General features: G+C 49.1%; 1 protein-coding gene across 2 annotated transcripts; it reads right to left on the reverse strand.

The window, feature by feature from the left end:
- Positions 1-675: 675 nt before the first annotated feature.
- Positions 676-15,932, reverse strand: CDCA8 (cell division cycle associated 8). 2 transcript variants are annotated; one of them, XM_047726449.1, is made up of 11 exons: positions 15,818-15,932; positions 15,538-15,650; positions 15,291-15,419; positions 13,243-13,283; positions 10,054-10,126; positions 7,804-7,889; positions 6,313-6,377; positions 5,157-5,252; positions 3,929-4,055; positions 3,094-3,180; positions 676-2,056 (listed from the first exon to the last, which is right to left on the reverse strand). In XM_047726449.1, the coding sequence occupies exons 2-11, from the start codon at positions 15,632-15,634 to the stop codon at positions 2,012-2,014; spliced, it is 846 nt and encodes a 281-aa protein (XP_047582405.1). In that variant the 5' UTR covers positions 15,635-15,650; positions 15,818-15,932; the 3' UTR covers positions 676-2,011. The 2 variants fall into 2 exon arrangements, with proteins under 2 accessions (XP_047582405.1, XP_047582404.1); XM_047726448.1 differs by having other exon boundaries at positions 15,538-15,675; positions 15,818-15,916.
- Positions 15,933-16,018: the final 86 nt, after the last annotated feature.

The following is a 16,018-nucleotide window of genomic DNA, read 5'->3' on the forward strand; positions in this document are numbered from 1 at the left end:
CTAGTGGGATAAAATAGGGTGAGGATGTCTCTGGGTCAAGCAGGTTGGGTCCTAAGTGTTTCCTTGATGCCAGGCTCTTCCTGACACCACACCAGAGGATGAAGGAAAGGGAAGAAGCCTCAGGTTTGGTGACAAAGTCCCTTGAAATGAGTAACCTTTATTTCAGAGTTGCCACTGACCACGGGACCCCTCCCCATCCATCAGTGTCAGTGCCAGATGAAAGGGCTAGATAATGACCCATTCTGCTCTTCTGCCATCAGATCATGTGGATCATTTTCAGTGCAGAAAGAATTTTCGGCAGGCAGATCTGCCAGAGCTCTGGAACTCTGGAAGTGAGAAGCATGAAAACTGTATTATCTGTGCTCCTGCTTTGTTCCTGACCAACAAGCCTTGACTCAGTGGGTGAACTACGCAGAGCCTAGATTTTGTCCTCCCATGTGTCAATTTCTTGTGAACAAAGGTGTCGAGGGAAACCTACTTGGGATAGGTTACCTATGGCCTGCAGGTTGGGGTGAGGGGCCCCTTCTTCAGGTATCAGAGAGATTCTGCTACGGGAGAGGTTTCTGTATCTTCTGAGGGAAGCAGCTGCTCAGAGCCCCCCACTCCGACAGCTTCAGCTCCCAGACAGCCTCTAGTCCAGGTAGCGCAGCTTGGAGAGGACAGATAGGCTGAATATTGATTAAAAACAAACCAACCCACAATTTATTGAAAACAGGTACCTTTCAGTAGCCCTAATTACAACAGCTTAAAAGATGCCATTAATCAGGAACACAGTATGCACAAAAGTCTCAGGAAAGGGAGAATAAAACAACTTGAAAGGAATACAACTGCAACAAGACTGGATTGCTAGGAGGGTCACAGAGCAAAGTGACATGGAGTAGAACACAGAGCCACACAGGAGGACACGGGGCCCTCGAGCGTGGGGCGGGAACTCCTGAGTTTCTGTACTTTTGGATCACATCTCATGATTCGTCGGGGTGGAGGTGCAGGCTGGAGCACAGGGACCATGGGGCGGACTCTGAGTAACTAGCCGATGCCCGGAGCACAGGCCAAACATGTGGAATGAGGCCACCAGGCAATTCACACCTGCCCCCCAGTGAACCCCGTAAGAGGAAGTGCTCTCTGTGAAGTCTGTGGACCTGGCAGGGACCACTGGACCACGGAGAGCTTAGAGATCGTTTCTCTGCAGCTGGTCTCGTAAAACCCTAGACTAAACTAGCCCTAGAATTCTCTTATCCAAATTCCTACCATCTAGAGAGGTAGAGGTGCCAGATGTGGAAGCTGCCTCCAAACCAGTTTTTGGTCTTCGGTAAAGGGATAAATACAAACCCCAGTTCCACAGTCAGCTTGGAAAAAACTACTGCGCACAGCGGGTGTAAGATCCTGAAGCCTCATTGAGTATCCACCACCGCAGAAAGCAGGGCTGGGCTGAGATGGGCTCTGCTGTGTCTACTGCTGGGACATGTCCCATTCTGCTGTCCTGTCCCCATTTGCACGGTTCCTCCCAGCTTTCTGGGTCTGTCCTCCCATGGCCCAGAGCTCTCACTGCTTTGAGCCTAAAACTCCCAGCCTCAAGCAACACAGAGCAGAAATGCCGGATGCAGAGGGTTCTCTGAGGAGGGGGAGCAGGTGGTTTTCCTGGGAACCTGAGGTTCTCTCCCGCCACCTCCACTGAAGTAACGGCAGGACGGAGAAGAGGCTGGGTTACAGGAGGCAGACGGCAGCAGCTCTAAGAGCAGGAAGGAGAATTCTGCCAGGAGAGTGACAGGAGGTTTCGACTGCATGGATGTAGCAGGAAGTCGGGTTGGGAGGCGTGAACAGCAAAGCTTAATCTAACCGATGGGGGAGCAGTGTGTCTCCCCGCTTCCTGAATTCTCCCAGAGGAACACCACTCCCTGCTCTGGAACTTCACACTCAAACAGTAAGCCTGAAGGGAAGAAGTCTCTTCAGGGTCCCAGAAGTGCCCGCAGAAAGTCCATCCCGTCAAGCTCGGTTTCTTGGGACAGCAGCCTCATTTGTGAGTCCGTATGCTGCTGCAGATCTGGGCAAGGCGGCTCTACAAAGGAATGGGGCAGGTCACTGAGAGAAAAGGCCACTGACCATACGTGCCTGGTAGCCACTTGACAGTCACGTCGGGGGACCCTGGATTTGGGGTGGGCAGGACTGAGTGGATCTCAGCCCTCCGCACTCTAGCTGGATCACAAACTAAGTAACTGTTCTGAATGCCCACTCCTCATCTGAACACGGGAGTAAAACAAGACCTCAGATGAGCCGGTCGTGCTATGGGTGCAGACGAGAGGATGAACGTCACTGGATCTGGGCGGTTAGGTATGTGTGGGCCCTTGACACCGGGCCGTGTGCCCTGGATGTACCCTTCACAGACCCCCCCCCAGAAGGGGGGTCCCATCCACCGCCCGAGACGGTGCTGACTGGACCACGGAGACCCATCTGACCAAAGCTGAATCAATTTACTTTTCCTTCTGAGAACTGAAGGGGCGACAAGAAGGGGACAGTCAGTGCTGGGCATCAGAGCAGCGAAGTCAGAGTTGGGAGTGCGGCTGCCGAAAGTCACAAGCAAGCCAGTATTGAAGGAGGAGGAGTGGGGACCCAGAGCACCCTGGAGGAGGTTCTCTGCCGAGAGGGAGGGATAAAGGAGCGTTGGAGAAGCCCATGCGTGGGCTTCAGACAGAGAGGCTACGGGAGCACCAGAATGGAGCTCCACACACTGTCACTGACAGTCCCACGGCTCCAGAGGGCCTGGCTGTTCCACCGGTCTCTGATTCTGCGGGACTCCTCGGAACAAGCCCCTCCCTCCCTCCAGGAAGCTTCCTTCCCTGGCAGTCAACCACGCCCTTGCATTCGGCACCAACTGCCCCAACTGAGGCAGAAGTCTGAGTCTACCGTGGAAATTCTGTGGCAGCAGCCCGGGAGAGACTGAAAGGCAGCATCAGTCCAGGGACGGAAGTGCTGCGGGGTAAAAACAGCTACAGTCCCTTGGGGGAAGAAGACAGCACAATGCTAAGTGTGAAGCCCAGGTAGAAAGACAATCCTAAGTACAGCTGAACTGAGCAAGCAGAGGGTTACGAGACTCACAGAGAGTTTCTTGATGTTTCCCAAGGCCTCAGGGTCCAGCTGTGCGATGTCCATCCTCTGCAAGTCACTAGCCAGCAATCGCATGCTCTGTGTGGAGAGCGGGGTGCGCTCAGTTGCCATGTCTCCCGGGGCAGGACCCTGCACTCAAGGGCCACTGTGCCCCAGGGGTCCCTTTGATATCCTGCACTTTGGGCAGGGGGAGTGGGGGCAGGCAAGGCAGTTAGGAGAGGTGCTTGCCCTGAGGAGATAACAACAGCAGTGTTTCTCACTGGCCCTCGGGGACTAAGGGCAGGGACATGAGCTTAGAAGTGCAGACACAACTGAGACACACCTTCCCTCCCTCCTGGGAGCTGACGTCTGCAACTAGTTCCACTCAGCTCAGGGCAACTGGGCTCAGCCCGAGTCAGAACGCTTCTGGCTTTTCCAGAGTGGGAGACACAGTTCACGCTCCCCTTTCTAGAGCACATACCCTGATGCTGCCTTCCTATGCACTCCCTTTAGGGTGTCCCTTACTGTCCATGTCACGTGCCACTAGACTTGACTGTGAACCTATCTCGGCTACTGAACGCATTCTCAAGAGCGGGAAGCACGTTGTCTACACCTGGGGGGAGCCACAATGCAGGTGGGCAAATGTCAGCTGATGAACAAACGGAATACGGAGCCGGGCAAGGAGCCCAGCCTGGGCGAGAAAACTGGTTCTGAGTCCTGCGGAAGTGTGCGCATCAGGACCCATGCAACCCAAAGGACTGTGGGGGTGAGAAGTGGGTGATGGGCCAAGGAAAGAAATGCCCAGGGAGTTGCGTGTGGTGGCCCAGCTGCCCTGTGAGACGCTCACCTCTCCACCGCCCACCGGCACCGTGAGGAAAACCTCTCTGCTGTCAGCAAGAGGGCTGCCATTCACAGAGACGTTGTAGATCCGCTCTCTGGCTGCTGGGGTCCGTAGGCCCGGGGTCTTGAAGACCCTGTGAAATGGGAAGATCTCTGTCAAGATGGCTTGGCAAAATGAGTGACACAAGGCGCCATGAGCTCTTCCAACCCCCATCTGGCCTCAAGCTGTAGTTTTCAAATCCTGCATTTCTAAGAAGGCGAGTTCTAAATTTAGGGCAAAAAGTCTTTTTAAACAGTAATGACTACACACAGCTGGAGAAGGGAGCTTGTAATGATCAAACACGCATCTAGCCAAAGTCAGTTCTTATCCATGGAAATCTTAGGTCCCAAGCTCTGCATGGACACCAGTCATCCATCCATCCACAGAGCCAGAAATAAACTACGGTTAATGTACTTCCAAGAGTGGCTAAGTGCTTCCAGCAAGAGGAATTTTCCAGGGTCAAAAAAGGAGGATTCAGAGCTTACATCATTATATTAATTCCCAAATGAACTTTCTCAGACAGTTAAAATCCTGCTACCTGTTTTTCTCTAAATGTCCTTTGCTTTACGTGCATATGAAAAAACAGTTCAAGACTGGGAATTAAAAGAAGTCTTTCTCCCTCCCTGTCCTCACCCCAGAGATTCTGACTTTCAAATCCTTAATGCCTTCCAGAAACATCCTCTGTATAAACACAAATGGGATCACTTAGGACACACTGTCATGCAGCGTGCTGGGAGGTGCCTGTGGCCACGACGCTGCTCCGTCAGCACATAGAATCGCCTCTTTCTGGCCCCAGAGCATCTCCTGTCCAGTTGACCAGTCGGTGGAAGAGATTAGCTTCCAGCCTGGGTCACATCAGTCTCCCTAGCGTGACGTGGTGCCCATCCGCACTCTCACCAAGGATACAGAAGAGTACCTACCCATTTCGAAAAAGGCTGAGCAAGAGTCCCTAGAGGCCTCCTAGTCCTCAGAGGCAGAATGTTCTCTGCCTCTCATCAAATAAAGACTTATTCTGTTGCTGAAAACAGGTGAACCTGCACTTTGGGGAGAGGCAGACGCTCAGAAGCCCAGACAGCTACCCTCTTCCAAGAGGCCTTGCGGGGCCAAGGAGCCATGTTTTCCCACTAGCTCTTCTTATGGACTGAGGCGAACTGGTGGGCTCCCATCAGACGCAGGGGCCACCCCCATTACTCACCTCGAGTCAAACCTGGGGGTCAGGCCTGGGGTTGGCTTCACCATAGACAACTCCAGCCGGCCCACAGCTGGGGTGACAGTGTTATAATGGCTTGACCTGTGGGTAAGAAGTGGCCATTAGGGGCGCCTGGGTGGCTCAGGAGGTTAAAGCCTCTGCCTGCAGCTCAGGTCATGGTCTCAGGGTCCTGGGATAGAGCCCCACATGGGGCTCTCTACTCAGCAGGGAGCCTGCTTCCCCCCCCCCCCCCTGCCTACTTGTGATCTCTGTCAAATAAATAAATAAAATCTTAAAAAAAAAAAAGTGGCTATTACGTCCATAGGTCACACGTGGAGGGCGCTGACCATGCGGCTACGTCCCGAGTGCCTCGCATACGCCAGCTCGTGCAGCCCTCCCAACAACCTGAGACACACAGCTGTGATCCTCGTTTTCAGCCACAGAAACGAGCATACCGACTCCAGCAACTTGGCCAAGATCATAGAGCCAATGAAGGGGGGAAGCCAGAGCTCTGAAGCTGGGCAGAAAGCCTCCAGAGTCTGGCCTCTGAGTCAGGCTGACGGAACAGGAGGAAGGAGACACCTTCTCCACAGCCCGAGGGCCCCTTAGCCGGAGCTCCTGCCCTCTTGCTAGGCAGCCACCATTGCTCAGGGAGTGTCCTTCACAGACACACATCCCAGCCACTACTTTCTAAGCTTCTTGAGATGTGGGTCCCCCCCCACCCCGTTCCCCATCCTAAATGGTTTAGCAGGGCCCAGTATAATCAGTTCAAGTCCATTCTTTACTGATTAGGAAACAGGTGGACCATCTCAAGGAACAACAGTAGGTAGGTGAGTCACTCTGTGACTGGCCCCAGGGTGGGGGGGGCTCTGCACGTGGGCTGTCAGGCAAATGCACAAAATATACAGTCCTTATGATAGGTTTCTGGTCCTCACTCTCCCTGGTGTGATTAAAACAAACAAAAAAGGTAGGGGAGGATAGAGAACATGGGCAGAACTGGAGAACATGTTGGGTCAGATCATTTCTAGAGGCCCCTCCAGCTTGGAGATTCAAGTTCTATTCAAGCACAGGCCACAAAAACCCTTGCACCCCGTCTCTGCCGTGATGGATGGGGCTCTCCAATAAAACCAAAACACACACGGACATTTAGAAAAGCCGTCACCTTTTGCTTTTGCCTCTTCCTTGTATGGACTGGGTTCTCTTCTTGGATGGAGGACACCTTTTGACCTGGATTCACAATCAAATGACACTATGGTTATAAGAAGCCCCAAAAAGGGGAAGGCGAGAGGAGGTAAGAAAAGGAGGGGAGGGGGTCAAGTCTGGAAATGTGAATTGATGAACATGAGCCCTATCTCCTGGAAGTGAGTGCCGTAAGTAATACAGAACATGGTGGGTGAACTAAGGACGTCCACTGCTTAGGTCTTCAAAGTGGACAGTTTTGGCCAAGATTAAAGGTAAATCTCTTAAACTGACTGTAGCCTGGCCAGCCCCCATCACTCCCCCATGCAATGCTGCTGTGAAGGTCACTCAGGCCATCCTGGGGTGCCCAATCTTCCCCGCTGCTCTGGCTGTCCCTGCACAGGCTGCTGCGTAAGCTCCTCTTTCCAGCTTCCCTCCAGGCACCTGTCCTCATGCCTTCCCCATACGACCCCATACGACCTCATCGATGCCCACGCTAGGAGTCAGTGTGCCTCTCAACCTCCTACTTCTCCCTGAACTTCAGGCTGAAATTTCAGAAAAGGATGGACCCTTCAACGTGTCAGGTAATTGGCACCCCGGCTGCTCGCCTTCACCGGAACCCAGCACCCTCCTGTGGGCTGCCTTCCATGGATGAGGGGCACCTAGGCTAGAAACCGATCGGGTATCGCTGCTTCCTCCCTTCCTCCACCAGTCCTGCTCACATTTGTCAAAACTATCCCTTCTGGGGCGCCTAGGTGGCTCTGTGGGTTAAAGCCTCTGCCTTCGGCTCAGGTCATGATCCCAGGGTCCTGGAATCGAGCTCCGCATTGGGCTCTCTGCTCAGCAGGGAGCCTGCTTCCCTTCCTCTCTCTCTGCCTACTGTGATCTCTGTCAAATAAATAAATAAAAATTTTAAAAAAAAAATCCCTTCTCTGTGTATAGCATGAAGGCCTCAGTTTAAGAATTACAACAGCCTCCCAACTGGTTTCCCTGTCTCCCGGTTTTTCCCCTCGTCCATTTGTCACTCAGTGTGACCAACCTGATGAAATGCAAACTTCTAAGCTCGGCACACAAGGCCATTCATCTTCAGGCCCTCCTGTAGGCAGACCACCCATAGCTTATAGCCCTGTCATCCCCAATGGCTTCCTGTTCTTTAAATGGAACTTGAGGGAACGTTCCTATCTATCTCCTCCTGGGCTTCCCCGCCCTTTCTTCTTCAGCTAGTGAAATCCCCCTCACTTTTAAAAGCCTGGGTGTACCCTAAGCAGGGAGGTAACATTTGATAGGTTCCTCTTCTGCCTTCTATGTGCTGTGTACCCACTTCTCTGAGGGCTTTCATATGAGCCATTAAAGTGGTTATTCTCTGCGAAACAGTGAACGCTGGTGGGTCAGGGTGGGGCACGGGGATGTTAGGTATTTTTGTGTTTCCCTGTCCCCCGTCAGCTCCCAGCCCCAAATACAAGTGCCTATTTACTCTTGAAGTTTGAAGATTCTTTTTCTTATTTTCTTCTTCTTCTTCTTCTTCCACTATCATTTCATCCAATTTCATTATCTTTCGTGCTGTAAGAAACAGTTTTAACAGAGTCATCTTTCTCATAGGAGTAAATTTTCATGCATTCATGTTTCTTGGAGGAAATAAAACGTATGAAATCTTTGGCTGTAATCAAGAAATAGACTTTGAATATAAACAAGATGACTTTTCTTTCTTTTTTTTTTTTTTTTTAAAGAGGGTTTAGACAGAGAAAACTAACCAGACTGATTAACGAAGCCCACATGATATCCAGCATTCTGCTGAGAGTGCAGACGCTGGACTCAGCTAGACTTGAGCGTGAGGCCCAGTCCTAGCACCGCCCAGGTCACGGGGCTTTCACTGCACTGCCTCAGGGTCCTCATCTATAAAAGGGAGTAGTCACTTCACAGGGACAGTGAGACCTGGAATGCGCTTTGCTATTTTTGTTCCTAGAATTGTGCCTGTGAGTGTTTAAGTAAGTCTGTGGAATGCATGAACATAGAGCCCCCCCCTTTTTAAAAGATTTTATTTATTTATTTGAGAGAGAGAGAGAGAGCATGAGAGGAAAGTGGTCAGAAGGAGAAGCAGACTCCCTATAGAGTGGGGAGCCTGATGTGGGACTCAATCCTGGGACTCCAGGAACCTGACCTGAGCCGGAGGCAGTTGCTTAACCAACTGAGCCACCCAGGTGCCCACATAAAGCCCTTTTGACAGTACAGGACACGTGTCATAAGAATTATTTATGGGGCACCTAGGCGGGTTAAGCCTCTGTCTCCAGCTCAGGTCATGATCTCAGGGTCCTGGGATCAATCCCCTCATTGGGCTGTCTGCTTGGCAGGGAGCCTGCTTCCCGCCCCTATCTGCCTGCCGCTCTGCCTACTTGTGCTCTCTCTCTGTCAAATAAATAAATAAAATCTTAAAAAAAAAAAGAATTATTATTTATTACAATATTATTATTTACATAGATTAGAAAACTTTCTAAGCACCACAGCTGTTTAGTGATGGAAGTTAGTGTTTCACGCTAGCTCTGTACAAACCCGAGCCAGACAATCTTGAGCAGGGATTCCAGAGATAATTCAGGCATCTGATCATGGGGGGTAGGGTCTCAGACGGGACAGCTTTTTAGCTTTTTACTTTCTGACACATTAAATAATATATTTATCTTTTTTTTTTTCCTTTTTGGAACTAGCTTATAATGTAGACAAAGCCCAATGGTCAAGAGGGCACAAAACCAAGTTTTACTGTTGGTTGACTTGGATCCTGGTGTGTCTGTTCCCACAGGTGAGATCAGAAGACCCCCTCCCCCACCACTTGAGCAAAATTGTGGAATCCAGAAGAGAAATCAGTATTCCCCAAATGTGGAGACAACCCAAAGTGAACTAACACACTATAAATATGCAGCCAAGGATCTCCAGGAACACCTGAGCCCAATTCTGTCGTAATCTCACCAAGGCAGCACTGGAGTGTGACACCAGCAAAGTGAAAACTCCTGTTCTCTTCGTGCTATGAGGTCATTCGACGGAAAGCAAAATGGACTAAGAACTGGGCCGTGTTTCTGGCCCATCCCAGTGGAGAAGTGCTCTGGTCAAGATCCAGGCCCTGGGTCAGGCCTCACCTCATAAGATGTGGATGCACTGAGCTATGAAAGCTTAATGACAGTGACACAAAGTCTGTAGTAGGGCTCATCCTGTCCCTGCTCCATGATTCTCACAGGTCACGACCCGGTTTCCCAAACATGTTCCCTCTGGGACAGCATTTCTCTGAGTGTGGGGTCTGAAGGAGGGATGATTTTCTGCAGCAGATCACTGAGTCCAAGAACGTGGGATGGCGCCCGGAGGATACTGGTCCTTTCACAATTCTCTCTCAATGTTTCTGATCACACAGGGGTGCCTTGGCGGGCCTCACCATGTCCCGTAACGCCCCTCAGTCCTGCCACCCTCTAAATGGCGGAGCCAGGGGCAGTCATGCTTCCCACACAGCTTTCCCTCTCCTTCCACTCTCACTCTCGCCCCCACAATGGCCGGCAGTTTGCTCACTATCAGTCCTGCATATGATGAACTCAATGCAGCGGCCAAAACCACATTATCGGATTTGCAAGACCGAGGACCAGGCATTAGAGGGAAGAGTCTCTACCACTGAAGCCTCTCTGAGCTGCCGGCCTGCCACCTGGCCTCCACTCTCCCAGTTCAACAAGGGGTTTTGAAAAGTACTCACTTTTGGCAGATTTCAAGGGTGTCTGAATAGCTTCTGCTGTTAGTCGGTTTATTTCTGTGATATCCAGGTCCGCCTGTTGCCAACACAGCCAGAAAACACCAGGCATATTCCATCAAATATGGGGAATATTTTAAGACTCAAAACAGTTAATTTCAAAAACATATTATTTATTACTTATAAGACTGTTACGTATTAGTTATAACATGATTTTAGTGAGCTCCTATAAATGCACTATACAACCCAAGATCTAAAACATTGCTGATTACTTGCTTCTAGCTCTGTAGTCTTTCCTGTTCTATTTCCTTGTCTTCTCCCAAAGGTGACCACTATCATTGCATCTGCTTAAAAGAAAGCATGTTTGTGTGGGTTTTGTTTTTTTTTTTTTTTTAACAAAGGTATATGTGGTTAAATAATATTTTATTTGGTTTCGCTTCTGCCGCTTCTGGCGTAGTTTGTTTTCACTGTCATGTAGCATCCCACCGTGTGACTCTTTCACAATTAATTTCTCCAATCTCCTGTCAACAGTCTTTTGCTACTCTAAACAACTTCTTCATGTGTCTGATGCACATGTCCAAGTTTCCTCTTGGCTGTACACTCAGGGAAAGTGGTTGCATTTGATTATGTCCCGTTGGCAAACAATACAGGTTGCTAATGACTCACGTTCTCTGCACTTGGTGTTGTACTAGACTTTTCTCTTTTTTAATGTCTAGAGAGTCAATAAGGTTTTCTGTTGCACCCACAGGCCCTTCAAAAAGGCTTCTAGTCATCACCATTCTAATTAAATGTGCTCCCATTGGTGACTACCTCCATGAATGAGAAGAGCTACAAGCAGGCATGCTTCTCTGCCTTTTCTGGCAGGACACATCTAAGTATCAGAGGAGGTGTTACAGACTAGGGATGACAGGTTTCATCTCCAGACTGGTAGGGAGTCCGGGGAGTGCTCGAAGGAGCATTCTGAGGCTGTCCAGTCTCAGCAAGAGACAGCGCTGTAGGAGCTTACTAAGGTCTGGAGTGGTCGATGGAGTGGATAGTGGCCAACTAGGTGCCATCTCTAGAAACAACTTGCATGTTATGAAGGTGTCAGTGGTGGCAGGCCACTGATTATCTTTGTGTAGAAGAGTTAACAGGCCTAAGACTGATATCCATAGAGAGGCCTATTTGCATGCATGGGCTTGCGGCTTGCATGAGAACTCGGATTTCAGGATTCCCACCATTCCCTGGTTAGAATGGCTGTCTGGGCCTAAGCTTTGTACAAACAACATGGCTTATGCTGCATACCTGTTTTCCTCCTGGAAGTCTGGAATTTTAGTACAAGCTAGGCAGATGATGCCTATGTGACAAGCCCCCAGTGAAAATCCCGGGTATTGAGTCTCTAATAGGCTTTTCTGGTAGACACAGTTTCACGTGTGTTGAATTAAGGTGTCACATGTGACTCCACTGGGAGAGGACTCTTGGGAGCTTACACCTGGTTTCCTCTGAACTTTGGCCCAGGCACTTTTTCCCTTTGTTGATTTTGCTTTATATCCTTTCACATAATAAATCACAGCCATGAGTAGGACTATATGCTCAGTTCTGTGAGTCTTCCTGGGAGTGGTCTTGGGAGACCCCCACATACCTAATCATTATGAACTTTTGTGCCAAAGTATCATTCCTTTCCTGAGTTCTAACGCATATTAGCTAAGGCTACAATTCTCTTGATTTGGTGTGATGACACCGGCTATTTCATATTACACTAGGAGCTCTCTGATTTGTAGTTCTGTATGTCTAATTAATTAAAATTAGGGTGATGCATTAGCTAATGAGTATAATTCATCTCAGAGGTAAGTCTTTTGAAACACCAGATCTGGGTGTGTGGAGGCGGGAACATGTTACAAAGAAAGAGAAAGCCAGAACTAAGAATGTTTTACTGGCTCTTGATTTTACTTTTCAGTGATCCCCACTCCACTCCTATAATATTCATTTCCAAACTCTTTTTCCTGACTGAACAACTGCTCTGAAACACCTTTAACTTCTGAGGCAGGTGGAGATCTGCCATTCAATGCTACCATGTACCCTGTGTAGTCAGGTCCCTTCAAACCCTGAGATTCCAAGAGATCCTAATAACGCAGAAAAGGAGGTAGATTCTTGGGTTCACTCTATAAACCTGATGAAGGTTATAATAAACATTCTCTCCAGAAAGATAACAAATGCATGTATGTATGCGCATTGTTTTTCTCTGATTTTAGAGTGCCTAGGGTCTCTGTGAAGACCATTATGGACTAGTTCCCAACACTGTATAACAAAACTTTCTGTAAGGGTAGAAATGCTCTATTTCTGGGCTACCAATATGTAGTCACTAGTCATGTGTGGCTAGTCAATATTTGAAATGTGACTAGTGTCTCTGAGAGACTGAAGTTTTAATTTAATTAATTTTAATGGATTAATGATTTATTAATGATTAATTAATGGTTGATTTAATTAATTCAATTTGATTGATTGATTAATGGTGGTTATTGTATTGGATAGTACAGATCTAAAATGTGAACTCTTTATTTTGCTTCCCCATCTGACTGTCTTCAATCCTAACGCTGATGCTGGGATGAAAGAGGTGAGAGAGGGTGAGGAATCCTGAGAGTCCCAAATAAGAGTGAAGCTTCTAGAGGATGATGTGATAAAACAACAGTCTCAGGGCACCTGGGTGGTGAGGTTGGTTGAGCGTCCGACTCTTAATTTTGTCTCGGGCTGTGATCTTGGGGTGGTGAGTTCGAGCCCCATGTCTGGCTTTGCGCTCAATGCGGTGTCTGCTTGAGTTTTTCTAACCCTCTCCCCCTCCACCCTTCTCTCTCTCAAATAAATAAATCTTTATAATAAAATAAAAATAAAACAACAGTCTCTGACACCTGGCAGACCAGGCCGTCAGGTAATGACCCAGGGGCTTAGAGGGACTGGGCTTGAGGCTTTTGCTGTGCCTGAGAGGTTAGGGTGGAGAGCTACAAGGAACCTGCCTAAAACAGAATGCCTCCCTCGGTAGAACTTGATAGTATTTGGGCTTCACAGACTCAGCCTTTGACAACCACAGTTTTGCAGTTGGCCCAAACAGGTCATGTCCCCTAGGAGCCCTCTTCCATGGTAAACACCCACTGACTGGATTTTGTGACGGGATTAAACTTAAACACTAACCACAGTTCCAAAAGAGGACAGATCACTTACTGTTGCGGCCTCTTCCAGTGCCTGTTTGCTTCCTCCAAGGGCTTTAAAAAGAACATTTTATTTAGTTACTATCAGATCTTAATGATAAACCACCTTCCCATTAGCTGTCTAAAACTGGACTACTGGACTAGATTAAGCCCTGGCTTCAACACTCAAGGCCCTTTGTAACCTCTTTTTTCTCCACACCTGACTGGCCGCCTTATAGCATATTCTAGGTCCCACCACACCAAAGTCCTTATTTCCCAGATGTGCCACCGTCTCCCATGCCTCTGCCCCTCCTCGCTTATTATTATTCCCTTTACCGGAAATGCACCTCTGCACCCGGAAAATTTCTAATTCGTCTTTTGAAACTCAGTTCAAACCCAAAAGTCTTTATTTTTCTATGACAACAGGTTGCGGCAAAGTGCTGACCTAGTTGCTCAATTCTCATCATACCAAACAACTACTCAGAGCTGTTTAAGCATCCCCCCATCTGCTGCCTTGAACTAAACTCCTTGAAGACAGTTTTGGGCATAAATATGGCGTAGGGTAGTTATGCAGCCAGTGTGTGTTGAACGAAGAGGTCTGTGTAAGATTTAGATGTAGAATAAAGTTAATACTCCTTCTAGAAACTCTCATAGTGTCCTGCAGAACTGTTAAGAATTCACGCTTTGAACTAGACAGAGTGCTTGGTTTTAAACACCCTCTGCTACTCACTAGCTTATGAGACCCTGAGCAAAGTAACTAATCTCTCTGTGCCTTAATTCTGTCACCTGTAAAAGAGGAGCAATATTAACAATGAATACCTTCGTTGTGAACATAAAGTCAGTTAACACATGTAACACACTCAGTACAATACCTGTCTAGCACATAAACGTACAGCACTAGATAAATGTACCTACTGTCCCCTACTCTTTCCCTTTTATGGTACCTACGATTTTGACTATCTAATCACATGTGCATTTTTTTTTTTTTTTTTTTTTATTCATTTGACAGAGAGAGATCACAAGTAGGCAGAGAGGCAGGCAGAGAGAGAGGAAGAAGCAGGCTTCTGAGCAGAGAGCCCGATGCGGGGCTCGATCCCAGGACCCCGAGATCATGACCTGAGCCGAAGGCAGCGGCTTAACCGGCTGAGCCACCCAGGCGCCCCACATGTGCATTTTTAAAATGACCCTCCTCTACTAACTTGTAAGTTCCCGAGGGCAGGCAATGTCTGTGTTATTTCCCAAAGCACTTTCAGCCCCTAGCACTGTGACTGAGACATGCTCAGTGAATATTTGTAGAAGCGTGCAAATAAAAGGGCAAGTCAAAGAATCATTAAATATCTATTATTTGAACTGAACATGCATTTCTATTCAGGAAGGAGCTGATGTAATAGATAATAATTAGGAAAAGTAAGGGTAACCCAGCAGAAAGGAAAGCCTCTTGCATGTCCTTGGACTTTTAACAAGGGAATGGAGAACAGGTTGCAATTTTTCTCCAGCCAGAATAACTTGAGCCCTTGCATGTCACAATTTGATTTGCTTTTTTTTTTTTTTTTAAATTGACAGGTTCCATAAGATGCAGAAAGCACTGCTTGGGGGTTATCCTCCCATCTGAGCTCTGGTAACAAACCAAGTTATTCTTTTATTCGTCTTTAAATGATTGTATAATATAAAGAGAGAATGTTTTGTGACACATGAAATTCACACAAAATTCACATATCCATGTGTCCATAAATACATGTTCCTTGGACACATACATGCCCATTCATTACAGCTGTTTTGGACCTAGAACAGCTTGAGCTGAGTAGCTGCAACAGAGAACCCTCTGGCACAGAAAGCCTAAAGTATTTACTAGACAGTAAATTCTCCTTCAGAGAAGACGTTCGCTTACCTGGGCGGGGTGTGTGTGTGTGTGTGTGTGTAGATGACGTTAAGTTCTATGCACAAAGGTAAAGCAGGGAAGAGAGATAAGGAGCGGGGGAAGCGGTAAGGCTGCAATTTCCTAAAGTGATCATGAGGCCTTCACTCAGGCGACCACAGAGGCGCCCCGGGGCCGAGGCCTGCGGGGACGGCAGCAGCTCTTACCGAAGTAGTCTAGCCAGTTCATCTCGCGCAGCGCCTTGGGGAGCCGCAAGATCTCGATGTTGTACAGGTTATCCATCTCCTTGAGGAGGTTCTGCCTGTCCGACTGAATCTGCTTGGATCGTATTTGCACTGCGAGAGGGCAGAGCCGACAGAACACGGGTCACCGGCCGGTGAACGGGGCCTGGAACCCTGCTGCCCGCACCCCAAGCCACCCGCACCCAGCGATCGCCCCGGGCTCCGCCCCTACCTTCGCGGTCGAAGTCCCGAAGAAAGGAAGCGAGCTTCCGGCTCCGAACCGAGTTCGTCTTGGCCACCCGACTGCCGCCCTTCCTAGCCGGAGCCATGGCGCTTGGGTGGAGGCTGCGGGGAGCGGGGGATGCAGCCACTGGGAGGTCAGCGGCCGAGGTCGGGGAGGGAGAGTAAGGAGGCCGCGGAGGAGCGGGAAAGGGCGGACGGGCGCCCCACGGAGCTAGTGGGGGCGCCCTGCCTTTGAAGGCCCGAGCATAAAGGTGTCGCGAGGCACGTACCTGCGGGTCACCAAACGGGTTGAGAAAGATCTCGCCGCTCCAGCTGAGGGGAGGGGGCAGCTTCGTGCCTAACCGGACGTGCGCCGCCGCCACCAAATTCAAACTGCCACAGGCTGACGAATGAGAAGTCGCCGTCTTAGGAGGATCCCACAGCATCCAATCACAAGGAAGCTCCGCGGCCGGGCCGCCGATGCACACGTA

This window comes from Lutra lutra, chromosome 4 (genome assembly GCF_902655055.1).
Source record: "Lutra lutra chromosome 4, mLutLut1.2, whole genome shotgun sequence".
In the NCBI taxonomy this organism is placed as follows: Eukaryota; Metazoa; Chordata; class Mammalia; order Carnivora; family Mustelidae; genus Lutra; species Lutra lutra.

Bases quoted from the DNA above. Each gene is read 5' to 3' on its own strand.
- CDCA8 (XM_047726449.1), bottom strand. From the start codon at position 15,634: ATGGCTCCGGCTAGGAAGGGCGGCAGTCGGGTGGCCAAGACGAACTCG. The intron at 13,284-15,290 runs GTAAGAGCTGCT...TTCTTTTTAAAG, and splicing joins GAACTGGCTAGACTACTTCG to CCCTTGGAGGAAGCAAACAG. The intron at 6,378-7,803 runs GTAAATAGGCAC...TTGTGAATCCAG, and splicing joins AGAATCTTCAAACTTCAAGA to GTCAAAAGGTGTCCTCCATC.